The sequence below is a fragment of the Cyclopterus lumpus genome, chromosome 22 (genome assembly GCF_009769545.1).
Source record: "Cyclopterus lumpus isolate fCycLum1 chromosome 22, fCycLum1.pri, whole genome shotgun sequence".
Taxonomy (NCBI): domain Eukaryota; kingdom Metazoa; phylum Chordata; class Actinopteri; order Perciformes; family Cyclopteridae; genus Cyclopterus; species Cyclopterus lumpus.
This window is the reverse complement of record NC_046987.1, coordinates 21,553,067-21,568,595: the sequence shown is the minus strand read 5'-3', so window position 1 is coordinate 21,568,595 and position 15,529 is coordinate 21,553,067. Positions and strand designations below refer to the sequence as shown.

Below are 15,529 nucleotides of genomic sequence, written 5' to 3'. Positions count from 1 at the left end.
TCTACGTCTCCTGGAGGTTCTACGTCTCCTCACGACAGGTAAGGAGACGTAGAACCCGACAGCCTCGAGGGAAGTCGTGAACAGATGAGTTATTATGGGATGGGAGCTCTGGTGACTGGAGGCTTGCTTCCCTTTCTCTACAACTACAACTTCCACAAAGAGATGTCTCTTCTCTCTCTACCTCCATCTTTTGGTTGCCTAGGTAGCAAGAATGTAACCTATGAAGAAAATGGAGAACGTGACACGGAAAACCTCCTGAAACTCTGGAGCAGGGTAGGAAGTACGAGGGGTCTCTGGGGGTCTTGAGTGACACTTCAGACCCCCTAAGAGCCTCAAAAGTCTCTGATATCAGAAGACGATTATATATATATATATATATATATATATGTAAATATATATATATATATATGTAAATATATATATATATATATATATATGTATATATATATATATATATATATATATTTCTTCCTGAAGCCGACATGAACTGGTGGTCAGGAGCGAGAATGCAGCTTTAACACATGAAGCATAGACTTCTATACAACCAGAGGAGTCACCCCCTGGTGGTCAAGAGAGAGAATGCAGCTTTAACACATGAAGCATAGACTTCTATACAACCAGAGGAGTCGCCCCCTGGTGGTCAGGAGAGAGAATGCAGCTTTATCACATGAAGTATAGACTTCTATACAACCAGAGGAGACACCCCCTGGTGGTCAGTAGAGAGAATGCAGCTTTATCACATGAAGTATATACTTCTATACAACCAGAGGAGACACCCCCTGGTGGTCAGTAGAGAGAATGCAGCTTTATCACATGAAGTATAGACTTCTATACAACCAGAGGAGTCGCCCCCTGGTGGTCAGGAGAGAGAATGCAGCTTTATCACATGAAGTATAGACTTCTATACAACCAGAGGAGTCGCCCCCTGGTGGTCAAGAGAGAGAATGCAGCTTTAACACATGAAGCATAGACTTCTATACAACCAGAGGAGTCGCCCCCTGGTGGTCAGGAGAGAGAATGCAGCTTTATCACATGAAGTATAGACTTCTATACAACCAGAGGAGACACCCCCTGGTGGTCAGTAGAGAGAATGCAGCTTTATCACATGAAGTATATACTTCTATACAACCAGAGGAGACACCCCCTGGTGGTCAGTAGAGAGAATGCAGCTTTATCACATGAAGTATAGACTTCTATACAACCAGAGGAGTCGCCCCCTGGTGGTCAGGAGAGAGAATGCAGCTTTAACACATGAAGCATAGACTTCTATACAACCAGAGGAGACACCCCCTGGTGGTCAAGAGAGAGAATGCAGCTTTAACACATGAAGCATAGACTTCTATACAACCAGAGGAGTCGCCCCCTGGTGGTCAGCAGAGAGAATGCAGCTTTAACACATGAAGCATAGACTTCTATACAACCAGAGGAGACACCCCCTGGTGGTCAGGAGAGAGAATGCAGCTTTAACACATGAAGCATAGACTTCTATACAACCAGAGGAGTCGCCCCCTGGTGGTAAGGAGAGAGAATGCAGCTTTAACACATGTAGCATAGACTTCTATACAACCAGAGGAGTCGCCCCCTGGTGGTCAGGAGAGAGAATGCAGCTTTAACACATGAAGCATAGACTTCTATACAACCAGAGGAGTCGCCCCCTGGTGGTCAGGAGAGAGAATGCAGCTTTAACACATGAAGCATAGACTTCTATACAACCAGAGGAGACACCCCCTGGTGGTCAAGAGAGAGAATGCAGCTTTAACACATGAAGCATAGACTTCTATACAACCAGAGGAGTCGCCCCCTGGTGGTCAGCAGAGAGAATGCAGCTTTAACACATGAAGCATAGACTTCTATACAACCAGAGGAGACACCCCCTGGTGGTCAGGAGAGAGAATGCAGCTTTAACACATGAAGCATAGACTTCTATACAACCAGAGGAGTCGCCCCCTGGTGGTAAGGAGAGAGAATGCAGCTTTAACACATGTAGCATAGACTTCTATACAACCAGAGGAGTCGCCCCCTGGTGGTCAGGAGAGAGAATGCAGCTTTAACACATGAAGCATACTATAAACGTAAGTATTTCTGTGCTAAATCACAGAATAAATACTTGTTTATGACTAGCATTCCAAAAAAGTGGTGAACAAAAGCAGAAAAGTGTAAAATAAAATGTCTGATTGTGTTCCTGTGCAGAACATACATGTATGAGCTCACATGCAGACCGAGATGAAAGGCCGGCTAGAAGAAATACGCGCATCAATAAATTATAATCTATGAACTTTCAACACAAACACAGCGAGAGAAGCTGCTCAAAGCGACTTCCTGCCGGCGCGTCGTGAGCGCCGGCTAAAGGGCACGAGGACATAATGAGACAACCGCGATCCCATGTATAATTTATTGTGTTTGATGAGGCGAGCCGAGAAAAAGACCTATGGAGCGCAGAAAAACAAACACGGGGACAAGTAAACAACAACAGCCTTGTTGTTGGAGGAAGAGAGTGTTAAGGAAAGGAGGAAATTGCAAGGTAATGTCAGGTCAGATGACCTCTGGATGTGTGTGTGCTCAAGCTTCTACTTTTAAACTCGGCTGTGCTCACGAGGGAGAGACATGCGGAAAAAACAAACAATAGACTTCTATACAACCAGAGGAGTCGCCCCCTGGTGGTCAGGAGAGAGAATGCAGCTTTAACACATGAAGCATAGACTTCTATACAACCAGAGGAGTCGCCCCTGGTGGTCAGGAGAGAGAATGCAGCTTTAACACATGAAGCATAGACTTCTATACAACCAGAGGAGTCGCCCCCTGGTGGTCAGTAGAGAGTCAGGAAATAAAAGTCTGTATGTGAAATTTGTATCTGTACTGTACGTGTGTGCTGTATGTGTACTCTACGTGTACTGTACACGTGTACTGTATGTGTACTCTACGTGTACTGTACACGTGTACTGTATGTGTACTGTACACATGTACTGTACGTGTGTACTGTATGTGTACAGTACACATACAGTACACATGTACTGTACACGTGTACTGTACATGTGTACTGTACACGTGTACTGTACGTGTGTGTCCACCCTGTTCGATACCTTACCCGCTTGCGCAGGTTGCAGGTGAGGATGAGGTTGCGGGAGAAGGAGTTGGCGAAGGCGGTGTAAAACTCCAGCACCTTGAGCAAGGCCTCCCTCTTGATGACGTGGAGGTCGCAGTAGGTCAGCGCCCGGACGTTGGCGCAGGCGTGGGCCAGCGTGGTCTCCTTCCAGAAGACGTCGCCGAACACGTCGCCTTTACCTGAGGATTTAAAACAATAGATCAGAAGATTGATGGAGAAGACACGGAGAAGGTCACCTTTGGGTTCATAGAGCTTAGTACAAAACATACAGCAATATCCTGTGAAACATTTAGAATAAACCATGCGCCTCTCTGCAGAAAGCACGCGCATCCTCACATCTTTTTCAGTCCTTAGCAACCGTTTTTACCTGGCCAAGTCCTTAGCAACCACTGCTGCTGATTTCACCGTGTGCACCACGCAAGAGCTGAGCGAACACTTTGAGTTCCAGACACAACTTCATCCGTGTGGAAGGAAAAGATATTTATATATATATATATATATATATGTTTTTGCTGTTTTAAATCACAGGAGAGGATACTTTGATGAAAAAAGAAAGTGGCGGTGCAAATGAGACGGAAAAGGCAGGTGGAGGCATGTGAAGTCAAGAAATTATATATGCTTCTTAAATAATATAATAATACTAACAGTAAACTTTCGTTTTTTAGAACCTTGAATGCAGGAAATGCAGCACAAAGTGCTTTAAAATAAGGGAAAGCAGGCATAAAAAGAACTAGAGGTGTCGCAATACACCGTGATATTTAAAAAGTGAAATGTTAATATCATGTAAATTATCCAGCGCCTCTTAAATCATTTTATATATATAAACGGTTTTGGTTACAGACTCTCTGCACCTCCCCTCAATCATATTTTTAATGTATTTATTTCCCCCCCCCCCCAAAAAAAAGAGACGAAATGCACCGTAAACAAAGTTAAAGATGAATTTAACTGAAAGCGTTATTATCTCCAGTTTTTCTTTATGAAATAGAAACTTTTCTCTTTTCCTTTTTACCATAATCGTGTTTGCGAAAAATCTGATATTGTGACAGCATCCAAAATTAACTTAAGAACCGTGATGGACTGTTTTAATAAATGGAAAATATGATGGGAAATAAAACACAATTAAATATTAATTTAAATCAAAACCCGTATTTGCACACAATAAACTCACCTTCATTCTCTTCCACTGTGTTCTCGTCTTTTCTACATGGAGATTTGAACTTTTAGGGTGAAAACTCAGAAAGTATTTCGCTTCGACGCTGTCACAACACCCTGAGTAATAAGTGTGTGTGTGTGTGTGTGTGTGTGTGTGTGTGTGTGGGGGTGGGGGTGGGTAAAGTTAAAGATAAATAGGTAAAGTTATCACTCTGGACTGAGGAGGAGGGACGTGGAGACGGCGTATCCGTCTACGGTAGAGACCTGTCAATCACCTTGTGGCCCCGCCCCTGAAGCATACCCTACTACTTTATGGTCTGTTTGACTCTAGACTTCTATACAACCACAGGAGTCGCCCCCTGGTGGCTTCTCTCAACAGAAACGGAGGTTGGTGCCTGGTCGCAAGTTAATGTGCCATCAATGTGGGGGCTCGGGGGGGGGGGGGGGGAGGATCAGAGACCCCCTTGATTGACACTTGACACCCCCTGAAAGCCTCAAATGCAAAATGTCAGGCGGTCTAATATCTGAGAAGAGCTGACTGGGGTTCTGCCGGGTTCCCAGTTTAAGGGGCGGGACTTATAAAAGGGTAAATTGTGATTATCCATACAAATGCAGGTTTAAAGTGTTTGAAATAAACTGAATGCTGTCGCAGCCATCAGCGGCAAAATAAATTGCATCTGGCTGGACTGGAGGGGGGGAGGAGGGGGGGGGGGGGGGGGGGGGGGGGGGGGGTCGTAGCTCTTTATCTGGCACTGCAGCTCGCCACCTGTCCGTCCAGCCATCAGCCGGCGGGCTGATGCTGCCGTTGCCTTCACATCTCTAACCTGAGCGGCTGGAGGGAGTCGTGTGGCGGCCGAGACACCGATGCACCAACAGCAGCATTAAAAAGGTCCTTATTGGATTAGAAGAACTACTATTAGCATGCGGAGCCCCTATTTAAATTATTATAGTGGTTCCACACTCTGCACAAATGTTGTCAAATAGTTACTTTGCAATATGGCTGACGCTTTTTTTCTCCTTCCAGTTTCAGACATGAACTGATAAATGATGAATGAGGAGAGAAAAAAGTAATAAAAGAAGTTTATCGAGTCAACAAGAGGAACTCTTGCTCTGCCTTAAAGTCCCAACGTGATCAGCAGCGTGATATTAATCACGACCACTTATGCTAATGAGATCATTAATTAAGATAACTGATGTATTAATCATGCTTCTGCGTCTCGTCTCTGGGACTTGTGGGCAGCGTTTCCCTCCAGAGGAATAAAAGATTTATCTTATATGAGAGTCAGACCGCCAGTTAAATTTGTAAAAATCTTTTTCCCCCCTTTTTAAATGTGAGGAAACAGTAACTCACGCACGGATTTATAAGACAGTTAGTTGCAGTATTAAAAACAATAAATAATTACGATGAACAAAACGCACCGCGTTAAAAGACCCCCTTCCTAGACCTCGACTCTTTTACAACTATCCAACCGGCGGGAGTCATTTTGGCTGAATAAAACTGGAAAACCTTCAAAAACATGTCGCGTAAAAAATGCATTAAAATACCAAGTGAAGTGTACTTCTTCCCTAAATCACAAGCCTGAGACGGCGTGAATAAAAAATCTTTCATTTGTCCGTTTCTGATCGGAGAGCTTCACTCTGAGACAGCAGCTTTTAGCATTTTAGCTCGAATTCGCTGTAAAGTTATTGCCCAGATAAAAACACCTGCTGGTCATCTACGGTTACGTAATAACTCTCATTTTAACATCGATACCGGTCGGTTATCGCTCTGGATTTAGTTGCACTATGAAGGCCTCGCTTCCACCTCCCTGAACCTCCGTCACCACTAGTCAGCTAGCTTGAAACGATAGTTTGAAGCAGTAGCTTGAAGCGCTAGCTTGAAGCGTGAGTTTGAATTGCTAGTTTGAAGCGCTAGCTTGAATCGCTAGTTTGAAGCGCTAGTTTGAATTGCTAGTTTGAAGCGCTAGTTTGAATTGCTAGTTTGAAGCACTAGTTTAAATCGCTAGTTTGAAGCAGTAGCTTGAATCGCTAGTTTGAATCGCTAGTTTGAAGCACTAGTTTAAATCGCTAGTTTGAAGCAGTAGCTTGAATCGCTAGTTTGAATCGCTAGTTTGAAGCGCTAGTTTGAAGCACTAGTTTGAAGCAGTAGCTTGAATCACTAGTTTGAATCGCTAGTTTGAAGCAGTAGCTTGAATCGCTAGTTTGAATCGCTAGTTTGAAGCACTAGTTTGAATCGCTAGTTTGAATCGCTAGTTTGAAGCACTAGTTTGAATCGCTAGTTTGAATCGCTAGTTTGAAGCACTAGTTTGAATCGCTAGTTTGAAGCAGTAGCTTGAATCGCTAGTTTGAATCGCTAGTTTGAAGCACTAGTTTAAATCGCTAGTTTGAAGCAGTAGCTTGAATCGCTAGTTTGAATCGCTAGTTTGAAGCGCTAGTTTGAAGCACTAGTTTGAAGCAGTAGCTTGAATCACTAGTTTGAATCGCTAGTTTGAAGCAGTAGCTTGAATCGCTAGTTTGAAGCACTAGTTTGAATCGCTAGTTTGAATCGCTAGTTTGAAGCACTAGTTTGAATCGCTAGTTTGAATCGCTAGTTTGAAGCACTAGTTTGAATCGCTAGTTTGAAGCAGTAGCTTGAATCGCTAGTTTGAATTGCTAGTTGGAATTGCTAGTTTGAAGCGCTAGTTTGAATTGCTAGTTTGAAGGGCTAGCTTGAAGCGCTAGTTTGAATCGCTAGTTTGAAGCGCTAGTTTGAAGCACTAGTTTGAATCGCTAGTTTGAATCGCTAGTTTGAAGCACTAGTTTGAATCGCTAGTTTGAATCGCTAGTTTGAATCGCTAGTTTGAAGCGCTAGTTTGAATCGCTAGTTTGAAGCAGTAGCTTGAAGCAGTAGCTTGAATCGCTAGTTTGAATCGCTAGTTTGAAGCGCTAGTTTGAAGCACTAGTTTGAAGCAGTAGCTTGAATCACTAGTTTGAATCGCTAGTTTGAAGCAGTAGCTTGAATCGCTAGTTTGAATCGCTAGTTTGAAGCACTAGTTTGAATCGCTAGTTTGAATCGCTAGTTTGAAGCACTAGTTTGAATCGCTAGTTTGAATCGCTAGTTTGAAGCACTAGTTTGAATCGCTAGTTTGAAGCAGTAGCTTGAATCGCTAGTTTGAATCGCTAGTTTGAAGCACTAGTTTAAATCGCTAGTTTGAAGCAGTAGCTTGAATCGCTAGTTTGAATCGCTAGTTTGAAGCGCTAGTTTGAAGCACTAGTTTGAAGCAGTAGCTTGAATCACTAGTTTGAATCGCTAGTTTGAAGCAGTAGCTTGAATCGCTAGTTTGAATCGCTAGTTTGAAGCACTAGTTTGAAGCACTAGTTTGAAGCACTAGTTTGAATCGCTAGTTTGAAGCACTAGTTTGAATCGCTAGTTTGAATCGCTAGTTTGAAGCACTAGTTTGAATCGCTAGTTTGAAGCAGTAGCTTGAATCGCTAGTTTGAATTGCTAGTTGGAATTGCTAGTTTGAAGCGCTAGTTTGAATTGCTAGTTTGAAGGGCTAGCTTGAAGCGCTAGTTTGAATCGCTAGTTTGAAGCGCTAGTTTGAAGCACTAGTTTGAATCGCTAGTTTGAATCGCTAGTTTGAAGCACTAGTTTGAATCGCTAGTTTGAATCGCTAGTTTGAAGCGCTAGTTTGAATCGCTAGTTTGAAGCAGTAGCTTGAAGCACTAGTTTGAATCGCTAGTTTGAATCGCTAGTTTGAAGCACTAGTTTGAATCGCTAGTTTGAAGCAGTAGCTTGAATCGCTAGTTTGAATTGCTAGTTGGAATTGCTAGCTTGAAGCGCTAGTTTGAAGCGCTAGCTTAAGATGAGCTGGTTAGCTCGATGGAGATTGATTGACAGCCGTCTCAAATAGGTCTCGATCTTGTCCGTGTTCACTTCCAGGTTTCATAATGACTGTTTTTGTCAGTTGAGTCTGGTGCCTTTGAAGATTGTCCAAAGAAATAAAGATACTCGTCAGTGAGGTGATGAGCGTCAGCTTCAAAAAGAGGATATCTGAGTCTCAAGATGCTGGTGAAAAGCAGCAACAAGGAAGCCTCTCACCGTTCTCCCTTTCACCGCCACATAATTAATACCTAGAGCATTCCACTAAACCGCCCGCTTCCTCTTACTGGATCCTGTAACGCAGCCAGACTCATGTCTCCTGTTCACGGCCGACGGATTGCTTTGCCGGGCTGGAACATATTGCTTTGTGAATAAGAAGGCCCGACTGAATTCCCCCTTCTCATAACCGAGCATGAATAATGGATTAAGAAATTAATCAGCTCATCATTTTTGGGGCGAAAACAAAACACAAAAAGAGAAAAGAGTGGGATGTGAATTTCTCCGGAGCAGAAAGCATGAATAGATGATTCTGATGGCTGAGGGCGTGCGGTCGTCTCTTCCTCCAGCCGGCGGTCAGCTTTGATAGAAACAGATGACTTTCAACCAAAAATTAAAACCTGCTAAGGAACCCAGTGAAAGTCAAAGGGGGAGAGAGATTGAATATTTATTTTGTATTTTTCGGCACATTTAATAGGCTATAATGGATAGTTTAAAATATTCAAGTTATTGTAGCCCTAAAACTAACGTGACATTCATATTAATCAGTTTAATAGCCCAATGGATCCAGTTGGTTTGGTGGAACACATTGTCACATTTATATGATTATATATTTATATATTATATTAATCACTTTCCATGAAAACCTCTCACGAACAAGATGCAACAACTAAAACCTCCAAAGCAAAGAGCATGATGATGATAATATTTAACTTGGGTAAACTTTGACAATAGAACATTCTTTAAGCCCCGATGTGTTTCTGGCTATATTCAACGGAGGAATCCCATTGGCTCTTCGTGGAGGGAACCAGTGACGCTGACTTCCTGTTGCGCAACAGTGAACCATCCCCGCAGCTCCATATTGATCATCTACCATAACAAACATTGACTTTTGATGACGTCTCAGACTCTTAGCTGGACACAGGAAGCCTGGTGCATGATGGGAAATGAGAGGGTTATGATTGCCTTGTTACTGTGGGAAAATAATTGTGTTTGTGTTTGTGTGTGTGTGTTTGTGTGTGTGTGTGTGTGTGTGTGTGTGTGTGTGTTTGTGTATGTGTTTGCATTCAGATACTTTATTGTCCTCTCAAGAGCAAACTCATTTTCCTCAGCCGGTACATGGAGACGTTAAGGAGCCGTAATAAGAAAACACACACTGGCAATCCTACATCTATACCTCCGCTGCTCGAGTGTGTGTGTGTGTGTGTGTGTGTGTGTGTGTGTGTGTGTGTGTGTGTGTGTGTGTGTGTGTCCCGATGCCATTGGACACTAATGAGAGCAGAGTGTGTTACAGCCTCGGGGAGCGGCCTCACTCCTCAGCCTGGGGAAATCAGTGGCTTTAAAACCCGCAAACCGAGGAGGAGGGCACACACTCCCTCCATCCTGATCTTCTTCTTCTTCTTCCTCCTCCGTCTCCTGAGCCTGACTCCTCCTCCACCTCCTCCTCCTCCTTTGATTCCCTCTCAAATTCTCCCAATCTCTTCCTCCATCCTTCTAACCTTTCCCTTCTCTTGTTTCCTATCCTCTTTTCCTATTTCTTCACCCTCTGTTGTTTCTACTGAGGCGGCGTCTCCCTAAACTTCTCCTGCTCCTTTCTTTGTTGTTTCCTTTCTTCAAGACGTTCAACAAACTTAATGCGTTTAGAGAAAAAGATCACTTGACCTGCTGAGAACCCCAAAATGTTCTCCTCCACCCTCCCTCCATCTTTTATTGTATCTTCCCCTCCTGCGCTTAGCAACTGCTTGGTTCTGCAGCCAGTCCCTCAGTGTGTGTGTGTGTGTGTGCGTGTGCGTGCGTGTGTGCGTGTGTGCGTGTGTGCGTGTGTGCGTGTGTGTGTGCGTGTGTGTGTGCGTGTGCGTGTGTGCGTGTGTGTGTGCGTGCGTGTGTGTGCGTGTGTGCGTGCGTGTGTGCGTGTGTGCGTGCGTGTGTGTGCGTGTGTGCGTGTGTGCGTGTGTGCGTGCGTGTGTGCGTGCGTGTGTGCGTGTGTGTGTGTGCGTGTGTGTGCGTGCGTGTACAACCGTACACCAGGACATGGTCTAACCTCACATCCAGGACATGGTCTAACCTCACACCCAGGACATGGTCTAACCTCACACCCAGGACATGGTCTAACCTCACATCCAGGACATGGTCTAACCTCACACCCAGGACATGGTCTAACCTCACATCCAGGACATGGTCTAACCTCACATCCAGGACATGGTCTAACCTCACATCCAGGACATGGTCTAACCTCACACCAGGACATGGTCTAACCTGACACCCAGGACATGGTCTAACCTCACATCCAGGACATGGTCTAACCTCACACCCAGGACATGGTCTAACCTCACATCCAGGACATGGTCTAACCTCACACCAGGACATGGTCTAACCTCACACCAGGACATGGTCTAACCTCACATCCAGGACATGGTCTAACCTCACACCCAGGACATGGTCTAACCTCACACCCAGGACATGGTCTAACCTCACATCCAGGACATGGTCTAACCTCACACCCAGGACATGGTCTAACCTCACACCCAGGACATGGTCTAACCTCACACCCAGGACATGGTCTAACCTCACACCCAGGACATGGTCTAACCTCACACCCAGGACATGGTCTAACCTCACACCCAGGACATGGTCTAACCTCACACCCAGGACATGGTCTAACCTCACACCCAGGACATGGTCTAACCTTACACTAGGACATGGTCTAACCTCACACCAGGACATGGTCTAACCTCACACCCAGGACATGGTCTAACCTCACATCCAGGACATGGTCTAACCTCACACCCAGGACATGGTCTAACCTCACACCCAGGACATGGTCTAACCTCACACCCAGGACATGGTCTAACCTCAATTTCCAGGACATGGTCTAACCTCACATCCAGGACATGGTCTAACCTCACACCCAGGACATGGTCTAACCTCACACCCAGGACATGGTCTAACCTCACATCCAGGACATGGTCTAACCTCACATCCAGGACATGGTCTAACCTCACATCCAGGACATGGTCTAACCTCACACCCAGGACATGGTCTAACCTCACACCCAGGACATGGTCTAACCTCACACCCAGGACATGGTCTAACCTCACACCCAGGACATGGTCTAACCTCACACACAGGACATGGTCTAACCTCCCAGTACATAGTCTAACCTTACCGTATATATATAAATATATATACCAACAAGAAGTATTAAAATAAAAAGAAGGCTCTCGCTCAGTCCCAACCAAATAACTTGATTGACAACAAATTAAAAAAAATAGCACCTAAGATGAAACAAAAGAAAAATAACAATCTCTTCAGCCACACTATAGTCTCCTAATGGAAATGCTGATTATGCACGAAAGAATAACAAACTCTTGGATAAAAGGAACTTAAGAAGAAAAACAAGTTATTCCCCAAACCGAAGCAGTTTATCTTCTGTACGGTGGTCTGTTTGGGACATTTTCAGCTCATTAGACAAGGAACCCAGTATATGTAATGTAACCACTGATGTTCTTCCAGGGAAACCCCTGCAGAAAAGTTTGAACGTCTGCTCATAAAACATCTCTATAAAACATCCTTTCACCAAGAAACAGAACTTCAGCTCTTTTCCAGCATCCTGCTGCTGCTTTATTTAAAACGATGACAGACGGCAGCTTCTGGGTGTCAGTAAACGGACGTGACGGATGACGGAACAACACTGTGTGGTGTTGTTCTCCATGCGTCTTTCTTTTCTCCTGAGCGCTGGTGGAACTTCCTTTTTACTCCTCAGCACAAGAGTTAAAAAGGAGAACTTTGGCATGACATATGTATCGATTCTGTGGATAACGCACAACATATGTTCGGGGTGATATCTACGAATTACGGCGTATTGCTTTTTGTAGGTATTACTACTAATGCTGTCTGAGACCAGCCTACTGGAGGACAGGAGGAAGACACAGGACTTTCACCACGGTGTCCAACAGTGAAAGTCAGAACTTACACTGCATCCGTAACATAGTCACAAAGGTACTTATTTTAACCATAACCATGACCTCTTGTTTGCATGTGACGAACTGAAAGTGATGTATTTGACGAGTTAGAGAGAGAACTTGTCGTCTCCTCACATCCACTCTCTTTTTCTCTCCCTCCTCCCGGCTCTTATCCTTCCATCCGTCTACCTCCATCCCTCCATCCCTCCATCCCTCCATCCCTCTCTCCCCGTTGAGGCTGTGATCAAACAGCAGCCTTGTTGTTCCTGCAGCTGGAGACGTTGTTGTTATTGTCCGGAACATTTTGACATTAACGTACAAGCGATCCAATTAGTAGGTTCCCCAACATGAAGTCTGTGGACCCTGAAGGGTCCTTGAGAGATGTTCAAGGGTTCATAGACAAAAAAAAAAGCAACATGTTGTCATTCTGCTGGCCTCTCCTTGACCAACGTTATTCTCTAGCTGGCACTTAGATAATAGCTGAATCTCATATAGTCTTAATATGGTCATAATGACCATCCTAACATGCAGATGTATATGAGGTTATACGTCTGGCATTGGTCACCATCTTAGTTTAGCTTTTCGTCAGGCTAACATTTGCTAATTAGCATTGGTCACCATCTTAGTTTAGCTTTTCAGCATGCTAACATTTGCTAATTAGCATTGGTCACTCAGGCTAACATTTGCTAATTAGCATTGGTCAACATCTTAGTAGCTTGTCAGCATGCTAACATTTGCTTAAAGAGATGAGGTTTCATCCTCCCGACAACATTTCATGGCAATCCTTCTGACAGTTGGTGAGATATTTCAATTCAATTAAATCTTATTTTCATAGCCCAATAATCACAAATATGCCAATCTTCGTTTCCACGGCGTTCAGCCGCTGTGCCGCTCTCTATTCACTCGTTCACTCGGTTTCATTCATCTGCTCCACTCTGCTGTGATGTCATCACTTCAAGCCGTGACTTCCTGCAGATGTTCAGCACCTCACAGACGAGGCTGAACATCCTATATACAATAATATATTCACAGTAGGCCTGGAAAAGGGTTGAGCTAATGTTCTACTTTCTATATTTAATACACCGTAGTGTAGGACATCTATATATCGAGTAGAGACACATTTCTTTGGAATATGTGGCGACCTTTAATCACCTTTAACGGAAAACAGCCACAGATATGTTTCAAACATCTTTGTCTCTTGATGCTGTCCGTCTCCACGGCAACAACAGCACCCGATGACAACAATATTTATGGATTAATGTCCTCGGTGTGATGAAGCGATTCCTCAAACATCTAATACGCTCTTTATGAACCGCTGCCTCCTTCAATGAGGCCTCCTGATGAAGTAAGTGAGGAAGTGAGGAGGAAACACGAAGGAGAGGGCTCACTCTGTTTTATTTTTACTCTTCCCCCTGATGAAGTAAGTGAGGAAGTGAGGAGGAAACACGAAGGAGAGGGCTCACTCTGTTTTATTTTTACTCTTCCCCCTGATGAAGTAAGTGAGGAAGTGAGGAGGAAACACGAAGGAGAGGGCTCACTCTGTTTTATTTTTACTCTTCCTCCTGATGAAGTAAGTGAGGAAGTGAGGAGGAAACACGAAGGAGAGGGCTCACTCTGTTTTATTTTTACTCTTCCTCCCCTCCGATCACATTTTTTGCGATTGTATTTTTCTTTACTTCTATTCCTCTTTGCATTCTTTTATCATCATCATTTTGTTTATTTTCACAGATTATGAAACTGCAGATGATTCTCACTATTTGCCACAGTGGATCTTTGGCTCTCACATAATGGATCACTATCTTGCATGCCAGCAACTCGCGTCGTAATGAGCAGATCACAATCCTGCAGACGTTTCTATGGCTACCGCCCTCGATTCCATTTTAATATAACACTGATTTATTATAGATAATATGGTCCATCTACAAGAAAAAATAAATAAATATATATAGAGTTGCAATTTGTTTTATTGGTGACCGAGATGATGTTTCAAGCAACCGCAGAAGGCAGCAACGTGGAAATAAAATGTGGAGAGGAAGACCACAAGCACCATGTTTCTGGCCTTTAAACATGCATGCATAAACACATTTAATTAATTAAAAAGGTGCTCCATATTCTTCTCAAGCCAATCAGAGCCGACCTTTTTAGAGGTCTTAAAGAGACAGGCGTTTCAGAAAGAAGGTGAATCCACGTTTTAATGCTTTTAATGTAAATCACTTTGAATTGTCTCGTTGTGCTCCTCAAATAAACTCGCCTGGCCTTCCAGGTATATATATATATATATATTAAATTATTAAAGCCTTTATATTACATGATATATTAAATTATTAAAGCCTGTAAATATATTTCACTATGTCTCCTTGAAAGCCTGTTTTTGGACTGGGGCTGTAGATGGACATCATCTCCTGGTTCAACTGTACAACTGTGTGGTAGTCTCCTACTTCTTGTTATCTAAAGTATTTTATTTCTCTTTTTGCTTTATTGCCTGAGACACACGCGCGCACACACACACAAACACACACACACACACACACACAAACACACACACACACACACAAACACACACACACGCGCACACACACACACACAAACACACACACACACACACACACACACACACACAAACACACACACACACGCGCACACACACACGCGCACACACACACACACACACACACACGTATTTATGATTATTTTATCCCCTGCATGAATCCATTAAAGGTTTGTGCAGCAATCTTTCGACCGGCCATTTCTCTCTTTCCTCGTGAGTCATAAGCTTTTAAGAAAAACGATGAAAAATAAAACATCACAACTTCCCCAGAGTCCAAGAAGTCTTTAAATGTCTTGTTTTGTCCAACCAACAGTCCAAAAACCATTTACCATTTACACTCTATCTATCATTTTATTTTCTCTTCAATCAATCAATCAATCAATAATCCACACACACACATCCCGGATCATTCAAAATCACAAAAAAAAACAAATCTGCCAAAATGGACGCGTCCACGTACCCAAGATGGCGATGACCTCGTCGTCCTGGATGACCTCCAACGACCCCGACACCACGAAGCACAGGGTGTCGACGCTCTCGCCGGCGTGGAAGATGAGGTCTCCGGGGGCGCAGTGGGTGGTCTGGAACTCCACCGCCAGCGAGCGCAGGCAGCCGTCGCTGGCCAATCGGAACGCGGGATGTTCGTTGAACACCTGCGTGAGAGGACAGGAAGTAGACGCCACAGA

The 15,529-nt window shown here is 43.9% G+C and overlaps 1 protein-coding gene across 1 annotated transcript in view; it reads right to left on the bottom strand.

The window, feature by feature from the left end:
• kcnh5b (potassium voltage-gated channel, subfamily H (eag-related), member 5b) overlaps positions 1-15,529 on the bottom strand; it is a 112,465-nt gene that overhangs the window by 16,081 nt on the left and 80,855 nt on the right. Inside the window, exons 11-12 of the mRNA XM_034562786.1 lie at positions 15,304-15,496; positions 3,086-3,282 (exon numbers count right to left, since the gene is read on the bottom strand). Coding sequence (XP_034418677.1) covers positions 3,086-3,282; positions 15,304-15,496 — 390 coding nt within the window. The remainder of the gene's footprint in view (positions 1-3,085; positions 3,283-15,303; positions 15,497-15,529) is intronic.